The sequence below is a fragment of the Esox lucius genome, chromosome 2, assembly GCF_011004845.1.
Source record: "Esox lucius isolate fEsoLuc1 chromosome 2, fEsoLuc1.pri, whole genome shotgun sequence".
Classification (NCBI taxonomy): Eukaryota; Metazoa; Chordata; class Actinopteri; order Esociformes; family Esocidae; genus Esox; species Esox lucius.
In genome coordinates this window covers 31,502,719-31,521,368 of record NC_047570.1, presented here as the reverse complement: position 1 = coordinate 31,521,368, position 18,650 = coordinate 31,502,719, and the positions used below count along the sequence as shown (strand labels likewise).

Genomic DNA, 18,650 nt, shown 5'->3' with positions numbered 1-18,650 from the left:
AAGCACTTTGGTGAAACCCTGGTTAAACAATATGGGAACTTGTACTTACAGACAAGCCAAATGTATTACACGAAGAACAAAATTGAAGGACTGCAAACAGAACATTAGGCTCTGATAAAAAGTCAGGCCGGATTTCCAATTGTGTGGTTGCATTGTCCTTGCTTCATATGGACTCTGGGAGCACACTGTGGGAAAATGCAATTCACATCTGGATTAAATTAAATCGCTTATCAGAGACTGCCAGTTTTCTTACTGTTGCAAAGTTACCCAAAATGTCTTTTTATTGAAAACGTAAAAATATAATAAAAGAATGCTGTGTTCTTTTTGTATTTTACAAGGATTATCAAGCAGTAAGCACATTTGTTGAGTAAATGAAAGAGGTGAATTGATATTCCTTTTAGCAAAGAGGAAAGACCAGGAGGAAAAACCTCTTCAATCTAACTTCAGTCAGTCTCTCACCTCACTTATCTTCTCTAGAAGATAAATGAGTGCAGCTGAATACAGTGTTTCTGTTTTGTCTGTCTCAACTCTGTATTGGAAAATGTGGAAGACGGACGTCTTGGCTACTGTTTTGTCAGAGATTATATTGGGATATACTATATACAGTGCCTTCAGAAATAATTCAGCTGCTTTCACTTGATTCAGATGCGTTACTTCTTCTAACAATCAATCTACACATAATACCCCATAATGACAAGGCAAAAATCCATTTTAGAAATGTATGCCAATTTATTGGAAATAAAAAACTGAAATAACTCACAGTCACGGACATTGGGAATCAGACCCGTTATTCATTACTTTATAGAAGCACCTTTAGGAGTGATCACATCATGAATCTCTTCTCAGGTATATCTCTACAAGCTTTGCACAAATGAATTTTGGCAGTTTCTCCCATTCCTTCTTGTAGTTCCTCTCAAGCTCTGTCCGATTAGATGGGGATGAGGTCTCCCTGCAGACGTTCAACATGGTTCAGGTTTGGGCTTTGGCTGGGCCACTAAAGGACATTCACAGACTCACTCTAAAGCCACTCCAGAATGGTCTTGGCTGTGTGTTTCAGGTCATTGTTGTGCTGAAAGAAGGTGAAATCTTCATCTGAGGTCCTGTGTGATCAAGTTTTCATCAAGTACCTCTCTGTATTTGCTCCATTCATCCTTTGCTCAATCCTGACCAGTCTTCCAGTCCATACCACTGCCAGCATCCTCATAGCATGATACACCGACCAGTACGCATCACCTTCGGGATGGTATTAGCTATGTTTTGAGCTAATAACCTTGTTTTTCTGGACACTCAAGACAGATTTTGGTCTCATCAGACCAGAGAATATTTGTCCTCAGAATATTTGTCCTCATGCTCTTCAGGCAGCATGTCATAGGTTCTCCCATATCCGGCCAGGATGGGAAATGGCTATCTTCCATTACACACTGATGGAGCCACTGTGTTCCTGGGAATTTTCAATGCTTTAGCATATTTTTTATAAACTTTCCCAAATCAATGCATCCACTAAATTCTCAGATGTCTATAGAGATTTCATTGGACTTCAGAGCTTGGATCAAAGGACACAGGATGCATATGAGCTCAGGTTCATGGCAAAGGGCCTGAATACTTATGTACTTTAGATATTTCTTTTTTTTTTTTTCAATAAATTGGCTCAAATTGTGAAAAAACTGTTTCTGTTTTTGTCATTATGGAGTAATGTGTGTAGACTGATGTCTAAAATATGTTAATTTAATCATTTACAAATCATAAATTTACTCATTTATAAATCAGGTCTACAACACAACAAAATGTGGACAAATTGAAAGGGTCTGATCACTTTTGAAAGGTGCTGTATGTTCATGCTGATGTCAGTAGTTAAGTAGTCATGTACAGTACACGTAAACTTATACAGTAGCCTTCATCTGAGGTGAAGGGCCAATTGAGTCGATGACAGCGATAGAAAAATACTTCCTTGCAAACAGAGAACAAAATAATGAGAGAACCTGAGAAGTACCAGGAGAAAGAAAAAGATGCCTTTAAAAATCATCACACTTTAAAGGTGATACAGAGCTTGCCTAGCATTTCTCGAAATTATTTATATATTTTCACATTCGGGCACCAGTGTCCAGAGGAGATGGATTTCATCACAAACACAGAACCAAGGACAAGCGCCGACCACCAGTTTTATTTGGTTCAGAATACTCTAAACCAACACATGTAGCTCTCAATGGCTATCAGCAAGGCTCTCATGGTCAAGTCAACTGATCAGATTATTCTCTTTGGGAAATTAATTATGTTTCATTACAACTAAGTTTATAAGCTGAAACAACAAACATATTAGGTTAGAACAAGGGGCACAAAAGGTCAAAGTATGGCTGCCAGCAAGACATCAATCCAATGGCATGGCAATTGAGTACAAAGAGCCTGGTGCCAAAGCAGCAGCTTTTCTGTATGGTTTTGTTGCAGACAAAATCCTGAAAAGATAACAATAGCATGGAAAGCTGATATAGTACTTATGGTCTTAAGAGGCCGAAAGTCACCAATTTTTTTCTCCATTTGATGGACATGAGGCCATGGCAAAGAAACGTGTGTATTGAACAAACACTGTGGGACGTGCCAGTGTAGAACTGAATGAAACTGAGTGCTAGTACTAGGAGTAACAAAAAAAAAGTGTTTTTCCCATTTCGTTTAAAAGCAAGCTGGAGTAAGCTGCATTCTTTTCCAAGCGATAAACTGCACTTTGGGTTTTCAGTGGTATATGGTCATAATCTCAGCCTATATTCCCTCTCCTCTTTAGTAAGGATTAGTGAGACTGATTGATAACTGTAGCCTGTTGGACATTCTCATAAAGTAAATCAGTACAATTCCGTGCTTTTTATTGAAGCCATTTTTAGTACAGAAAGTTTAATATGTTCCTTTTGATGTTAATCATTTGGATCGAGGAGAGTCGCTTAATTCACTGGTGAAATCCTGTCTCCAGTTAGGATTGTTAGAACACCAGAAGAGTGTCAGATTTTGCACAACAAACATCTCTTGAACTTTAATTTATGGCTTAAAACCCGTTGCAGGATTTGTGACATGGCGAGGGTTATAGGATATTAGCTTTGAAGGCAAGTGAGTGATTGTCTCGGCTATTAAACGAAGAGATAAATAAACCTCAAATGTTGCGTTCATTGTCTTTTCTTCCAACAGGTATTGGTGCTACATCAAGAGGGATTAAACATTTATACATAAACATTTAAGTAGTATATACATTGCTAATTGATTTGGGTTGGTGGGAGGGTTGTTTCCCATACTTGGATGGGACGGACATAACTGAATACAAAGGCCATCACTGCTATGTGCACAATCCATCCAAATATTGACGCATTCCCCATATTATTCATTTCCTGTGGCATGAAGGATTCATGTTCACTTGTTCTTTGATCCATCAAATATTCCTCTGATTCAGTCTGGTTTACATAAACAAAATAAATTATCGAACACATGTTAATTAAAGTAAATGTGTCAACAATTATATCAATCACTGTATAAAATGTTAAAATTATGTAATGAATTGGTCCTGAATAGCAACATGTTTTTGAGTGGGGTGGGGGTTGAGATCTATATCTCATATGGGTTTCCATAATTTTTCATAATGTGCCAGATTTAGTGCTCAAAAGACTCTGCTCGCGGGTGCTTTGATGGCTCGGTATAGAAAGCACCCAAACCCAGATATCATCACAGAGTTGCTTTGCTGTTCTCGTACCAAGCCAAACAGAGAGTAAAAAGGACAAGGTAGGCAGAGAACGAGCGAGACAGAGGGAGTCAGAGGATCCAGTTTCCCTTTGGAAACCCTAACGTGGCAGAGCCAGTAATATCAGCAGCTACTAAAGCTGGGCCAGAGTATCGCTGGGTTTCCTGAGTTCTCCTGCCCAGATAAATAAACCAGTTGGGTCACAACACGTCGGCAGACACTGGCTCAACGCTGTTCCTGGCACGGCACCAGGCTGCAGGAGCTTCGCTGCGGCTCAGCAGACCCACAGAACCCTTGCTGGAGTGCAGCAAACAGCCAGGCTGCAGGAGCTTCGCTGCAGCTCAGCAGACCCACAGAACCCTTGCTGGAGTGCAGCAAACAGCCAGGCTGCAGGAGCTTCGCTGCGGCTCAGCAGACCCACAGAACCCTTACTGGAGTGCAGCAAACAGCCAGGCTGCAGGAGCTTCGCTGCGGCTCAGCAGACCCACCCAAACAGCCAGGGAAGCAGCGTGCGCTAGACGTGATCATCGTCATGGTTTTTGTGCCAGTCCAGGGGGGCTGATGACAGGGCTTAAGCGCAATCAGGATAACAGTTATAGTTGGGGTTTAAGTTCATAAGCGGTAAGGTCGGAGTCCTCTAAAACAGCGGTTCCCAACTCGGGTTCTTCGAGTACCCCCAGCAGCACACATGTTTGTTGTAGCCCTGGACAGGCACACCCAATTCAACTCGATGAGAGCCTGATAATTAGTTGACAAGTTGAATCAGCTGTGCTTGCCTGGGGGCTACAATGAAAATGTGTACTGTTGGGGGTACTTGAGGACCGTGGTTGGGAACCGCTGCTCTAAAGGCATTCCTTCTATGCCCGTGGTACCGGAGACTTGACGGGGTCATAAACCATGGAACCTGGTATGCGTTTTTAAACTTGGAAGTGCTGAGCGCATCTTATTTCCTGTACAGTTTTGTCAGACAGGGAGTCTGCAACTGTCACGCAGGTTTAAAACACCTTGCAGTGTCCCTCCTCCCGTGCCGGGCTGATTAGGAGTCAGTTGAGCAGGGGCACGAACGCTAACAAGCAAGGCTGTGACCCACATGTCAGTATTATGGGCCGGCGGATTGAGTTTTAACCAGGTCCACATGGCGAGACGGCACCAGCACCTCTCTGAAATGCAAATGAAACCAGCCTTCATGGGGGTATGTACCTACAGTATGTGTGGCGTCGCAGTCGTTTCGCAGTCGTGTTTACAGTACGCGAAGCGGTAGAAGCTGTGTTTGTTGCCAAGGAATTCACATTACAGCGAATGAGCAGCCCCAGGGTATGAGGTTTAGTAACTTTTAAGAGGTAACAGATACAATTCAGTGTCTTTGAATTGCACTGGAGGGCTTTTCATTGCAAAGCCCTGAGGCCCTTGAAAGATCCTTCTCAAGTGACAGTGCTGGTGGTGACGAAAGCGCACATGGCGGGCCAGGCTAAATCAGAAAGAAGGTATGATGGAATATCTGGCACCAGGTCACCCAGGCGCAGGCAAGCTCTGAGGTGTATCGCAAAACTGCATGCCCTCCTGAGGGATGGGGGCTAACAAGTTCTCTGTGGCAGTGCTTGAAGCTGTTACATGGATAAGCCATGTCACTGGATCAGGGGACTTTTCAAGCTCTGTCCGTAAGCCACTGTGGAGAAATCAGGACCTTCACACCTGGAGCTGTCTGGGGCCTGGGTCCAGCACAGGACAGCTCATTGCTTTTGACCTGAACCCGGTGGTTTGAAAGTTGCCCAAATGGATAGACTAAATTGGAATTCAAATGTTCAATCAATGAAATGAATTTTGGGAAATGCCTTTTTATATCAGCAGTTTTGTTGTAGAGCGCTTTTACAGATGCCCAGCTTGAATCCCCAAAGAGCAAGCAACAGCGAATGATCAAGAGTTGAATTGAAAGTGATCAGATAATTTATATACAGTATACATTTATTTAAGTGTAAACTGTTATTTTGTGTGTTCTTTGTGCAGCAAGACAAAGATTTGAAACCGCACAATTGATCTCAATGAGCAGTGTAACATTTTCTCACTCTCACTCTGCCCTTTCACACACCCTTCGCCGGCCTCAAGGGTTCAGCGATGTCTGGCCAAAAAGGGTGATATCTCACAGGCAGTTCAATCTTTTACGATCACTCTTTCTCTGGCTCAGTCTTTCAGTACATTCAAAACAAACGAAGATGCATCCCTAGAGCGGCAGACAGATTTGCCAGAACCTGTAGACAGTAGCTGTAGACATCCTGGAATGTGTCCCAATGACACAGCAAACCCCAATCCCCAGAAGCCGTGACCTTTGGTGTGGATGAATCGAATCTAAAGTCCCTATGTTTATCTCTGTCTTACCGTTCCTACTTACACTGTTCCAAAAGGATGATTACTGATTCAAGAACTCCCACAATACAACTGTATTACTGAATGCACCCCCTTCACATCCCACTTCCCTCCCGCTGCTTTTCTATCATCACAGACTCCATCAGCATTCGCAAGGTTGACCTCTCCTCCCATCGGCAAGGCTGTACCAAACTTGGATCCAACATCAAATTCCAATATCTAGGCAAATATTTATAGAAGACATTTCCTCTACTGCTCCACCCAAAGGCTTCAAATCTTCCAACAATGTCTAAACTAAGAGGAATTAATAGCTAGTTTACTTCATCAAGAGAGTGCTTATATCGTGGGTGCTGTTCATCTACTCTCTCAACTCTCTTTCTCTGTTTCACTGTCTGTGTCTATGTAACATCTACTTGTCGCTGCTATTTTAATTTCACTGGTAATCTGCCACAGGACCAAACTTTTCCAGACGTTGGAGACCAAGGGCTTTAAACAGGTGCCATCAGATTTCATTTTGAAAAACATACAAACTTTCAATAAGAAACACATCTGTCAAACCCTTCATTAACTTAACAAAAATCCCTCACAAACATTTGGAGGGAAGATATAAGACTACTCTATGAGATTAGAATAAGGCATTTGCTGCATGACAGAAGACACTCATTCACTACTTCCAAAAACACAAATGTAAGCCGGTCTTGTATGTCTCCTCTTGCGCAGACAGTAGACTAACATTGTCTTTACCACAAAAGTTTCCTGTACTAGAAAGCTGGAATTATGACAAATGATTTCAACAGGTACCCATGAAAGCACTCAGACGCGCGGACACACACACACGCAAACACCCAAGCTCACCTGGCAGCAGGCTACAGATCCACAGCATCAGACCGAGGTAGTACTCCATGATGTGTGAACGAGCGTGTGCGCGTATTATGTGTGTGAGAGCGTGTGTATGGTGTGTCAGCGTACGTGTGTGTGTGTGTGTGTCGAGGACTAATGCAGAGAGACCCAGCAGCATGCACTGTTAAAGACTCAGCTCTGATTGACTCCATGGTTTGTCAAAACGTTCTCTATATCTGGGGGAAGTGGGAGGGGACTGTGGCTGAACTAAAAGAAGGTCCACGTCGAGCCAGCAGACACAAGTTTCTTCCCACTCACTGAGGGGTGTGCACATGATTCTCACCGTGAGTGCAGATCTGATATCAGTTCCTCTGGAATATTCTGGGGGGAGAGTTTAGCGAGGTTGAGTACAGACATTCTATGGTTAACATAACAAGCTTCCTCACTCTACAGTGTGGTGAAGATAGGATCCAGTTGACAGCGCATAGCCATTGTGTACATGGCCTGTAATCAAATCACATGTGGCCAGAACTGATCTTAAAGAGACAAAAAGCTGCAACTCATAGAACAGATGCTTGATAATCATGTGGTCCATGATGTGGCCACAGACAGAACCGTAAGAGCCGACCGATCCGGACCAAACTGCCTGAGGACCTACATACAGTCTATTACATAACAATGGATACCAGGTCCACAAGTCTGAACATTACTCAACATAATCGCTTAAATATACACGCATCGGAACTAACATCCCATGTATAGCAGAAGCCCACTCACTGACGGACAATAGGAGAGATATGGCTGGAAATGAGCAAATGGGCTCATAGGAGATTTGTGGGCCATTTCTGTGAACATTCTGAGTGAAATACTTCCAATATAAGTCTTTGATATCCAGCCAAGCCCATGATCCCCGACCTTCTAAATGTGTGAGGACTTGAAAGCAAAACATTTTGCATATACTGTATACAGTATATTAGTATTATTTTTGTGCAGCAATATTAAGCTATTTTACAATTAATTGGTTTAATGTTGTTGCTTATTTGTGATAAATGCCATTGGCGTTTGAGTGAGCACAGGACACCCATACGAAAGATGGTACCCTGCTCAGGGCAATGTTCCCCTCACTGCCCTGGGGCACTGGGATTTTATCTTCAGACCAGACGGAAGAGTGGGTAAGGGGTTACCAACACCACTTCCAGACGCATCCGGTCACCCATCCAGGGACCAGCCAGGACCGACTCTGAAGGCCAGCATACATAATCACTTCTGTTAAGCAGGTCGCCACCGCCTCCACCACCTCACAATCAATTTCACCAGATAAACAAAGGCTGTGATTTAGGCTTCAAACATTTGGGCCCACCAAAGCTTGTCGAAATCAAGGCTTGCTTTCATCAGCGGTGCTTAAAAAGTAATCGGCGCTGCTCTCATCAGATGCCCTCAGTCCACATTGCTCGCCTTCTTATGCGTTCGTTTTAGGCAGGAAATTCAGTCCCTACCTCCCATTGGTTTCTGTGAGGTGCCCGTATGCAATGTTGACCTTAGTATAAATGGCTAGGATTTCTCTGTCTTCCTGTAGTGATTTACTACAGAAGAGTGTGAATATGAACTGTATTCCCCTGTCAGCCACATACTTATAGCCAGGATAGCTAAGGGAATAGGCATACTCCATTCTATAAATCTGTGCAGCATAAAGCATGAGTTAGGATCTTTGGTCTGTTAAAATTTTTGCAATTCCCAGCCAGAGGTATCACCTAAGATATATGTATATCATAATTCTGGAACATGTTTACTTGGTGTGATGTCTTTCCTCTGTTGCTAACACAGAGAGGCAATAATGTTCAGGTTAATACAGCAAATTACATTTTAGAGCGAGGATTTAACTTAATGAATCATCATCATAGACATTAAATTGCCTTGGCTCTGTCTGAGGGAGACTAATGAATATACCAGGTAAAGCAAGTCACTCAAGCCCCTGATTTCCCACAGCAGAAACTAACCTACAGTACATTAAGAAATGGGAATTTTTAAAGTATGCCTGAACCTTAAAGTCCCTTGGAAAGAACTTTAGCAAATTACAAAGAAAGCAGAGATGGGGGTGGGTTGGAGTGTGTGTGTTTGTGTGTGTGTGTGTGTGTGTGTGGTGGGGAGGGGTGGGCATTACGACACAGCATAGTGGCCTCTACCAGTATTGTGGGTAAATATGCTCATAGCTTAAGAATCCTCTGGCCCCGCTGTCAGTTTGAGAGAGGACAACATTTAAAGACAAATGATAAATTGGAGAGTAACCTACAATTAAAATATTTTTATTTTTTTGTTGTTGCTCTCAACGGAGGCAGAACGTCAAAGCAGGGCAGGAGTTGTGTTGCCTCTGTCAGTGTTTCCAGACCGGGGGAAATGTTCCCCAGGACACTCTGCTGCTAACCAAAATTGCCATGCGGATATACTCACTTTCAGGAAAGAAGGGAAACTAGGGGGAACTCAAAGGGGGTGTAAGAAGTTAGCTTTTAACCCCCCTCACCCAGAGGTAGAGAGGCCCAGAGAGAGGCTTAGCTTGAAACCGATACTTGTATGAACAGGAGCTATACTTTCTTCACCTCCTATGGGGCCTCATGACACCATTTGGCAACTGCAAGCAATTACCTCAAACACCCCTGGATTATCTGTCTCGTGATGACATACGGCTGTCTCTGTCTGCCTGTTTAGAGACTGGACGGGGGATTGTGCCACTCACAGGTCAGACCTGCCAGGATCAGGACAGGAGCAACAAACAGTTGACCTCCATCTGAGCTTGGGCTTAGAGTGGGAGATCTCCATCTATCAGGGGTCATGATGTCGTCAAGTCGCTGGCCTCTCTGGCTGTTTCCTTTTCTTAGCTTTGAATTTTGTAAGGGATGGATGAAAGGCTGAAGTATGTATTGGGCTTCTTGTGTGGCTATGCCATGGTTTTGCTCGAATTCCAGCTAACCTGGGAAAAAGTTATCAACATTTGGGTGGGTTCAATTGTTATCAAGGTCATCTTGAGAGGTTCTTAAATATTATTTACTGTCTATCTCTATGTGGGCAGGCTTGCACCTGCCTTAGGCTTCCAAATCAATGGCTTTGCCCCTGTGCCCTGTCCCACTGTTTGGTTGTTGTCCTGAGTAGAGCCCAGTGTGGGGTATTTAGACTGTGGAGTCCAGTGTGGGGTAGTTAGACAGTGGAGTCCAGTATGGGGTAGTTAGACAGTGGAGTCCAGTGTGGGGTAGTTAGACAGTAGAGCTTACAGTGTGGCAATTTGAAAGTGGAGCCTAGTGTGGGACAGTTAGTAGAGCCCAGTGTAGGGTAGTTAGACAGTGGAGCCCAGTGTGGGGTAGTTAGACAGTGGAGCCCAGTGTGGGGTAGTTAGTAGAGCCCAGTGTGGGGTAGTTAGTAGAGCCCAGTGTAGGGTAGTTAGTAGAGCCCAGTGTGGGGTAGTTGTGCAGTGGAGCCCACTATGGTGTAGTTAGTAGAGCCCAGTGTGGGGTAGTTGTGCAGTAGAGCCCACTGTGGGGTAGTTAGACAGTGAAACCCAGTATGGGGTAGTTGGAAAGTAGAGCCCAGTGTGGGGTGTTAGACAGTGGAGCCCAGTGTGTGGCAGTTTGACATTAGAGCCCAGTGTGGGGTAGTTGGACAGTGAAGCCCAGTGTGGGGTATTTGGGCAGTAGAGCCCAGTGGGGGGTAATTGTGCAGTGGAGCCTAGTATGGGGTAGTTGGACAGTGAAGCCCAGTGTGGGGTAATTGTGCAGTGGAGCCTAGTATGGGGTAGTTGGAAAGTAGAGCCCAATGTGGGGTAGTTGGACAGTGGAGCCCAGTGGGGGGTATTTGGGCAGTAGAGCCCAGTATGGGGTAGTTGGATAGTGGAGCCCAGTGTGGGGTAGTTGGACAGTGGAGCCCAGTGTGGGGTAGTTGAACAGTGGAGCCCAGTGTGGGGTAGTTGGAAAGTAGAGCCCAGTGTGGGGTAGTTGGACAGTGGAGCCCAGTGTGGGGTAGTTGGACAGTGGAGCCCAATATGAGGTAGTTGGACAGTAGAGCCCAGTGTGGGGTAGTTGGACAGTGGAGCCCAGTGTGGGGTAGTTGGACAGTGGAGCCCAGTATGGGGTAGTTGGAAAGTAGAGCCCAATGTGGGGTAGTTGGACAGTGGAGCCCAGTGTGGGGTAGTTGGACAGTGGAGCCCAATATGAGGTAGTTGGACAGTAGAGCCCAGTGTGGGGTAGTTGGACAGTGGAGCCCAGTGTGGGGTAGTTGAACAGTGGAGCCCAGTATGGGGTAGTTGGAAAGTAGAGCCCAGAGTGGGGTAGTTGGACAGTAGAGCCCAGTGTGTGGTAGTTGGACAGTGGAGCCCAGTGTGTGGTAGTTGGACAGTGGAGCCCAGTGTGGGTTAGTTGGACAGTAGAGCCCAGTGTGTGGTAGTTGGACAGTGGAGCCCAGTGTGGAGTACTTGGACAGAGGTTCCGACTGTATGGTATTGGACATTAGAGCCCAGTGTGGGGAGTTGGACAGTGGACCCGTGTCTAATGGGTCAACTTGGACAAAGACAGCTCCTGCACATACTACTACCCAAGTCAAGCATTGCACATAGTAAGCTGCTTTAAATTGTTTTAGTCACCTTTGAGTCAAGCCTCAAAGCTCAGCCAGCCATAGATGCAGGAAGCCATATAAAGCTATATGCACAGAATCAGATGGAAAACCAATGAAGCCACACCGACTTCAAAAGCTCTGTGAGTTTCTCTTTGAGAGCTGTCTCTCTACACAGCAACAAAATGACACTATTGTGTGTGTAGCCTATTGGGATGTTTCTTTTCCACAGTTACATTAACTGCCAAAATCCGGCAAGGGTACAATGAAGAACATGTGATCTATGGAGGTACTATAGAAAATGTATGACAAAGACCTAGAAACAGGAACACTTTTTCCCCATTCGACTAAAGCTGGACCTGAATCAAAAGTCTCTCAAGGATAATTCCAACTTAATGCCTGTGTTTACCATTAACCTGGAATATGTATTAGAATAAGTATTCAATTTCATTTTTAGTAACCTAAGTCAGATATCTCCTAGGCATTGCACTGGACCTGAAAACACATGACTGACCATTCCAAAATTCACATATCAAAGAACTGACTTGTAAGTATCAAATTCAAAATCAACGATATCTCCATACTTCTGTTTTTCTATTTCAGTTTTAAGAGCTGTTTCCTATGCTGAGTTTGGTCTAGACGCAATGTAGCCAACTCTAAACATTCCCCTGTGGGAAGCCATGTTCACACTCAGTCAAAGACACTCAGTCAAACAGATCAAATACAATTCAGTGTCTGATCTGTTTCATATTCACTGATCCTACACCACAATCAAAAATAACGTTATGCTTCCCGGTTCACTTTTCAACAAACCTGAACCTCTTATTTTTCTCTGCTTGTTTTTTGCTACATTTTTATTTCACTCCCTAACCTAGAGCAACTCTTAAAAGTATTAAAACCCTTGGACATTTCCACATATTGTGTTACAACATAAAATCAAAATTTAGTTAACTAGGAGTTTCTTGACACTAATCAACACCAAAACATCCTTGTCAATGTCAAAGTGAAAAACAAAATCTCCAAATTGTTCTAAATTAAATGCAAATTCAAAACAGAAAATAATTGATTGCATAAGCATTCTTGGTCACAGCCTTTACTATGACACACCTGAATGAGCTGTGGTGCAAACAACTGTCCATAGATTTAACATAATTAGTACAATGGAGTCCACCTGTTTGCAATTAAGGTTTATTGTGTTGATACAATATGATCTGAGGAAGGTTATAAAATTTGCTAAAACTGAAAGTTCCCAGATGCTCAACGGGCTCCATCATTTTGAAATCATAGAAATTTGGAACCATCAAGAATGGCATTGAAGAACTGGCATTCCGGTGACACTAAGTAACCGGGCAAGAAGGGTCTTGATCAGGGCGGTGTCCAAGGACACAATGGCCACTCCAACAGAGTTTATACGTTTCTCTACAGAGATTGGAGAACCTACCAGAAGGACAACCATCTCTGCAGGACTCCATCAATCAGGCCCTTATTTTGGCGTGGCTAGATGGTAGCCACTCCTGAGTAAAAGGCACATGACATGATGGTGAAAACAATATACAGTATAGCCATCATTGCCTGGCTGATGCCATACATAAGGTGAAGGATGGTGGTGGGATCATCATGTTTTGAGGATGCTTCTCAGCAGCAGAGACATAGAGACTGGTCAGGATTGTGGGAAGAATTGAGGGATTGTACAGTATGTGATATATTTCATAGTTTTTTTATTTCAATAAATTGGAACAAATCTCCCCCCAAAAATGTTCACGGTCATTATGGGTCACAGTCTCTAAATTTATGGCAAAAAATGAATTTGATCCATTATAAATAAAGTCTATGACAATAAATGTGAAGAAAGTGCAGGGGTCTTTTCGAAGGCACTGTACATCTTTGTTTCAGCTTTTTCAAGACCAAACGTTGTGGGCAAATATATTTGCAACAATATCATTTAAATCCCCACTGTAAACCAAACATCGCAACCATCCATCCAGACATTGCAACACACACGTCTTCATAGATGAAATAATCCTTCAGGAATGAGGGGAGATGGTCAAGCCTTAGAGGAGGGGATCAATCAGCTATGGAGTGAAAGAGGAGGCTTTGAGAGAATGACCGTTTCAGATACAGAACACTAGTGTGGAGGAATCCAGTGGTTTTGGGCCAGGGTCAGCATGCTAACATTTTGTTAACATTTTGTTAGAATACTCTGCATTCTGGGTTCAAGTATTCACTTTAACTTCATATGAATGATGCATTATAATACATTATAATAATAACTGTCTCACGTCTCAAGTGGCTCTCTGGGCTTGAAACGTCACTTTCCCCTTTTTCAATAAAACGTTGCTGGCAGGATGTTTTCGAAATATGCTCTCATTAAAGTATCTTGTTAGATGAGGTGTAGAGAGCCAACTGCTCCAATGTTACATTTTCCTGTGCTAGTTGGCTATCAGATGTTAAGAAATGTAGGACACAACATAGGAAACTTTATGGAGGAGATTTAATCCAATGTCTATGTTTCCAAAAGGTTGGGACCCTGCGTAAAATGTAAATAAAAACAGAATGCAATGATGTGCAAATCATTTAAACCCTATATTCAGTGGAAGCTAGCACATTGACAACATATCAGTTGTTAACACAAAGACATTTAGTTGTTTCTTGAAAAATATATGACCCCTTTGAATTTGATGCCAGCAATACATTTTGAACAAGTTGGGAAAGAGGCAACAAAAGACTGGAAAAGTTGTGTAATGCTAATAAGCTAAACCTGGCGGAATATCTAATATCTAAAAACTAATTAGGTAAATTGGAAACAGGTCAGTAGCATGATTGGGTATTAAAAGATCATTCCAGAGATGATGGGTCTGTCAGAAGTGAGGATGGGGAGGGGTTCAACACTTTGTGAAAGACTGCGCGGGGAAATAGTGCAACAATTTAAGAATAATGTTTCTCAACATAAAATTGAGTTCGGGGATCTCATCATTTAAGGTACAAAATGTCATTAAAGATTCAGAGAATTGTGAGAAATCTCTGTATGCAAGGGATTTCTACATTCTCAGTTTCAACATTTGACATGTTTTTGATATCTACTGAATATAGGGTCTAATGATTTGCGCATCATTGCATTCTGTTTTTATTTACATTTTACCCAGTGCAACTTCTTTGGAAATGGGGTTGTATGTTAATATAAATACACCAGCCACTATGGACCTTTCTCTGAGTTTCTGAGATCTGGCATGTGGTAAAACACAGGTTTGCAAACAATTTGCTCCTGGGTCTTCTATGGAGGTCCAATCTAAGATGACTCCAGGAGGAAAGCAGTCAGAGATGCCATAAAAATGAAGCAATGCACTGGATATCCCTGCCCTCGCTAACTCGCTGGTCAACTTCTTTGTTTATGTTTAAAGAGGACCCTAAAACAACAAATACAAACATTTACAGGGAAATAGCTAGGCAAATTCTGAAATTTTAAGTGGAAGAGGCAAAAACAAATATCACAAAAGAGAAGGGAATAAACGGTCGGGTCCAAGTGTGTGAGTCATTCTAACTTTTCCAGATATCTGGCGGCGGATCTTGCAGGCATAGTATGCCAGTAGCAACAGTGGGAAATAGACTGATGTGGAAACTGTAGCCACACGCCACAAGGCGGACGACGGAACCCAATTCACACCACACAGCTCACGCATGCATATTCAGAGCACCACAATTACTCTCTCGACACCTCGATTAATGACCTCCACAGATTTCACTCACACACACACATACATACATACATATAATGTGTATTGTGACACAACATGCGACATATAACAGACACAAACAACCCCCCTCCCCGAACTGTGATTTAAAACATTAAGTGCATCCTCAGAGTTGGAAAACCGTGTTCTTTTCCAGAAGCCACACACAATCAATCAAACCTGAGCTACACACGTCACATTCCTCCCTCAAGTCAACCGATTCACAACTCATGCGGGTGCAGGCAGCAGTTCCCCTATATTGTTTCGTTAGGTCATGGAATCCTGTGGTCTAAAGTAAACTTTTGCCTCCATCTTGTCTTCGTCATGGTGAAACACATACTCCTGTTTCAGTGAGCTTGCATTTACATTCATTTGGAGACAGATGTAGAAAAGAAATGTGAAGGAAAATTAATTTATTGAGTTTTTTCCCTGGATCTCACTGGAAAACCTAAAGCTCTGTGATTTTCTCATGTAATTATTAGGTATCGAAAGGCTTGTAGTTAATTATCTATAGTGGGTTTACCGCTTAAACACCAAGCTAAGTGTCTCTCACAGTGTTATGAAATCCACTCCATTATCATGACATATCAGCAGATAATGTAACAACTTGTGGTGATGAATAATCTTCAGGAAGTGTGCAGTGTGTTTTTTGTTTCTCTAGACGAGTGGTATTCTAACCTTCTTATTCACCGGCCAACATTTTTGCCCTGAACGTTTGCAGATCCATTAAAACCCCAAATCTAATGACATATTTCCTAAAATCTATACATTACGACAACTGAACTTACTGTAATATATTGAATGGCGAAGGTTACAGGTTGACTTTGGACACAAATGTTTAACATAATGGTCAACACACTGTATATTAATGTAAAATATGCTAGGTGGTAAGCATACTGTAAGGGAGGAAATAATATTAATGGTAAGAGTGTATCCCATAGATTATGGTAATTTGCTACTTTCCACTGTGTTCTGGGAGTAGTGGACTGTAATGTGACTAGATTAGTCCTGTTAGTCTCTGTCAACCACCACCTCTATGGGTTTGTCTGTGTCAAAATGTGCTGACATTTGAACGCCTATACACAGCCATTTTAGTTTCACGAGAGTTCAATAAACAATGATCCTGAGGTATCATTAGGCTGTTACGTGTTGTTTGTTTTCAATCATACTCGTCAGTAAGTATGTCCGAAACAGCTCGTGGAGATGGCAGAATCTCTCCTCGAAACCCAACATTGTATTACAAAAGGCTCCAAAATGGTACGTGCAACGTTACCATAACATGGATTATAGTGTTAAAACGGGGGGAAGTGTAACACAGCTGTAGCAACTGTTTAACCATACAACAGCGTTTGTATTTTCAGAAAAAGTCATCAAAACTCCCTCAAACAACCATACAGTATGTCGGCGATGTTAAACAGGTTGATGAAGTAAAAAGGATACCAAGTGTTTAAAAAAAAGGAAGGTAAGCAGAAGCCTCTGTTTCCTTTCATTATCCTTTTAAAGCATGACATTTGAACTAAACGTAATGTGCGTTTACTTGAAAAAATGGAAAACCACATCAAACAAGGGAGACAAAATGCTAAAAGATAAAATGCATAAAGATAACTCAATATTTTACCAAGGACCACTTGGAAATTTTATGGTTGGCCTATTGTTTATTCAACCAATATCAAAATACCTAATTGAAATTGTTTCTTGTCTACCGGAACTATGCAATCTTTCAAACCAATCCCTTTAAGAGTGGTCTTGGAGAACAAACATTTGTGCCTGGCCTGTTTACTCACTGTAGTCATTTCATCAATGGCATGAACATACATTAGTCTGATTGGTTAGAAATGAAAATGAACACATCAACAAAGGCTAATCTGAATTTCTGTTGTTAGGATATTTACAGGCCATGTTAAAAGTTTCCTCTTATGAATTAAATGTGTCATTAGAAAACATTGTTGAAATCTGAGGAAATAATGGATTATGAATAGCATCTATTAGTGAAGTAGATCAGAGAAGACAACACCAAGTAAGACCTCGATGGTATCTGTTTCCTGGTCTCCAGTCACAGACACCACAACCATAACAAAAATGCCAGACGCAGTAAAAATAAACACATAATGAACGTCACAGATGCTGAAAAAAGACCAATGGTTTGATTCTTGATGCTTAAAAAAGAAAAAAAGAAAGGAACTGAAAGGAAAAAAAATTCACAGGCACCTTCACAAAATGGCCTGAAGCATTTCTGGCTGGATTTCCACTCTCAATCTGCCAAACAGCTGGTGTCCAGGAATGAGACTGTTTAGCTGGAAATACCAACTGTGACTTTCAAAGTTCTCAGTAACTCCCGCTGCTCTGTGATTTAGGAGTAGGACCCTGTTCCTGGACTTTGGTCTACAAGTGCTGGGCTTCTTGAAGACCTAGTGTCTTTCCTATGTCCCAACCAAGTAATGTAAACACACCCTCCACTGACGCTGACAACTGTAGTTTCACGTTTGCTCTGCATGATGTAGCGCAATAGGGGGTGACTAGCATGGTCAAGTGTTCCTGCAATGATCAAACACTGGAGAACAAGAGGGAATGTTCCCCCTGGGCAGTGGCCAGGGCATTTATTAAAGGTCACAAAAAAGGGTTTCCAGAAATTCCAACTAAACAAACCTGAAATAAAACCAGACTCCCACTTGGAGACTGAAATTAAAGCTTCCGCTGCATAAAAATAAGACAATAAAGTATTTTAGGAAAAGCAGCCACCCAGAATCACATCCCCAGTCATATATTGAGGCTGTGGTTCTATTGTCTCTGGAATTCTCTCGGTTTTCTCCACTCATGGACGGCCCTTATATCCTGCTGCTCCCAATCAGTTTGGAGTGGCAGCAGGTGTATGCAGTTGAGTTGCTGCTTCCTCAGACCACCTGCAAGTAGTGCCACCGGAACATAGCAGCCTTCTACAACCAGGTGAATAATTTGCACGCTTCTAAAAAACAAAAAAATATTGCGCCCTGGTCCACTGTCCAGAATCTGAAGACAAAAGATTTGTTTAAAGATGTCAGAAACAAAATATTCTCAAACATAAACATTCCCAATGTTCCTGTTAGCACAGTCCAGAATATCATGAAGTTTGTGGCCTATGAAACTGTGGTCAACCGCCATGGATGTGGACGCAAGAAGATGCCCAAAATCAGATGTCGTCAAAGGTTGGTTCAAAAGGTACTGGGCTAAAGTAAAATGGGTCAAATGGTAGGAATCCCTGGGAGACACCACTGTATAAAAGAGATACACAAAGATAACTTGATAAAAAAAAATCCTATAAACAAGGCCAAATCCTTCTGGGAAAATGTTCTGTGGACCAAGTGAGGAAATTGGAGGTCTGTGACAAAAGCAGACCATTGCCATGTTTACAGATAATCAAATTAATAAGTCAAAGAAAA

At 42.5% G+C, this 18,650-nt stretch overlaps 1 protein-coding gene across 3 annotated transcripts in view; it reads right to left on the bottom strand.

The window, feature by feature from the left end:
* The window catches only part of itga11a (integrin, alpha 11a), a 53,446-nt gene extending 46,345 nt beyond the window's left edge, over positions 1-7,101 (bottom strand). For all 3 annotated transcript variants that reach the window (XM_020052089.3, XM_010875850.4, XM_020052086.3), the window contains exon 1: positions 6,929-7,101. In XM_020052089.3, coding sequence (XP_019907648.2) covers positions 6,929-7,091 — 163 coding nt within the window. In that variant the 5' untranslated portion in view covers positions 7,092-7,101. The remainder of the gene's footprint in view (positions 1-6,928) is intronic.
* Between the last annotated feature and the right edge of the window lie 11,549 nt (positions 7,102-18,650).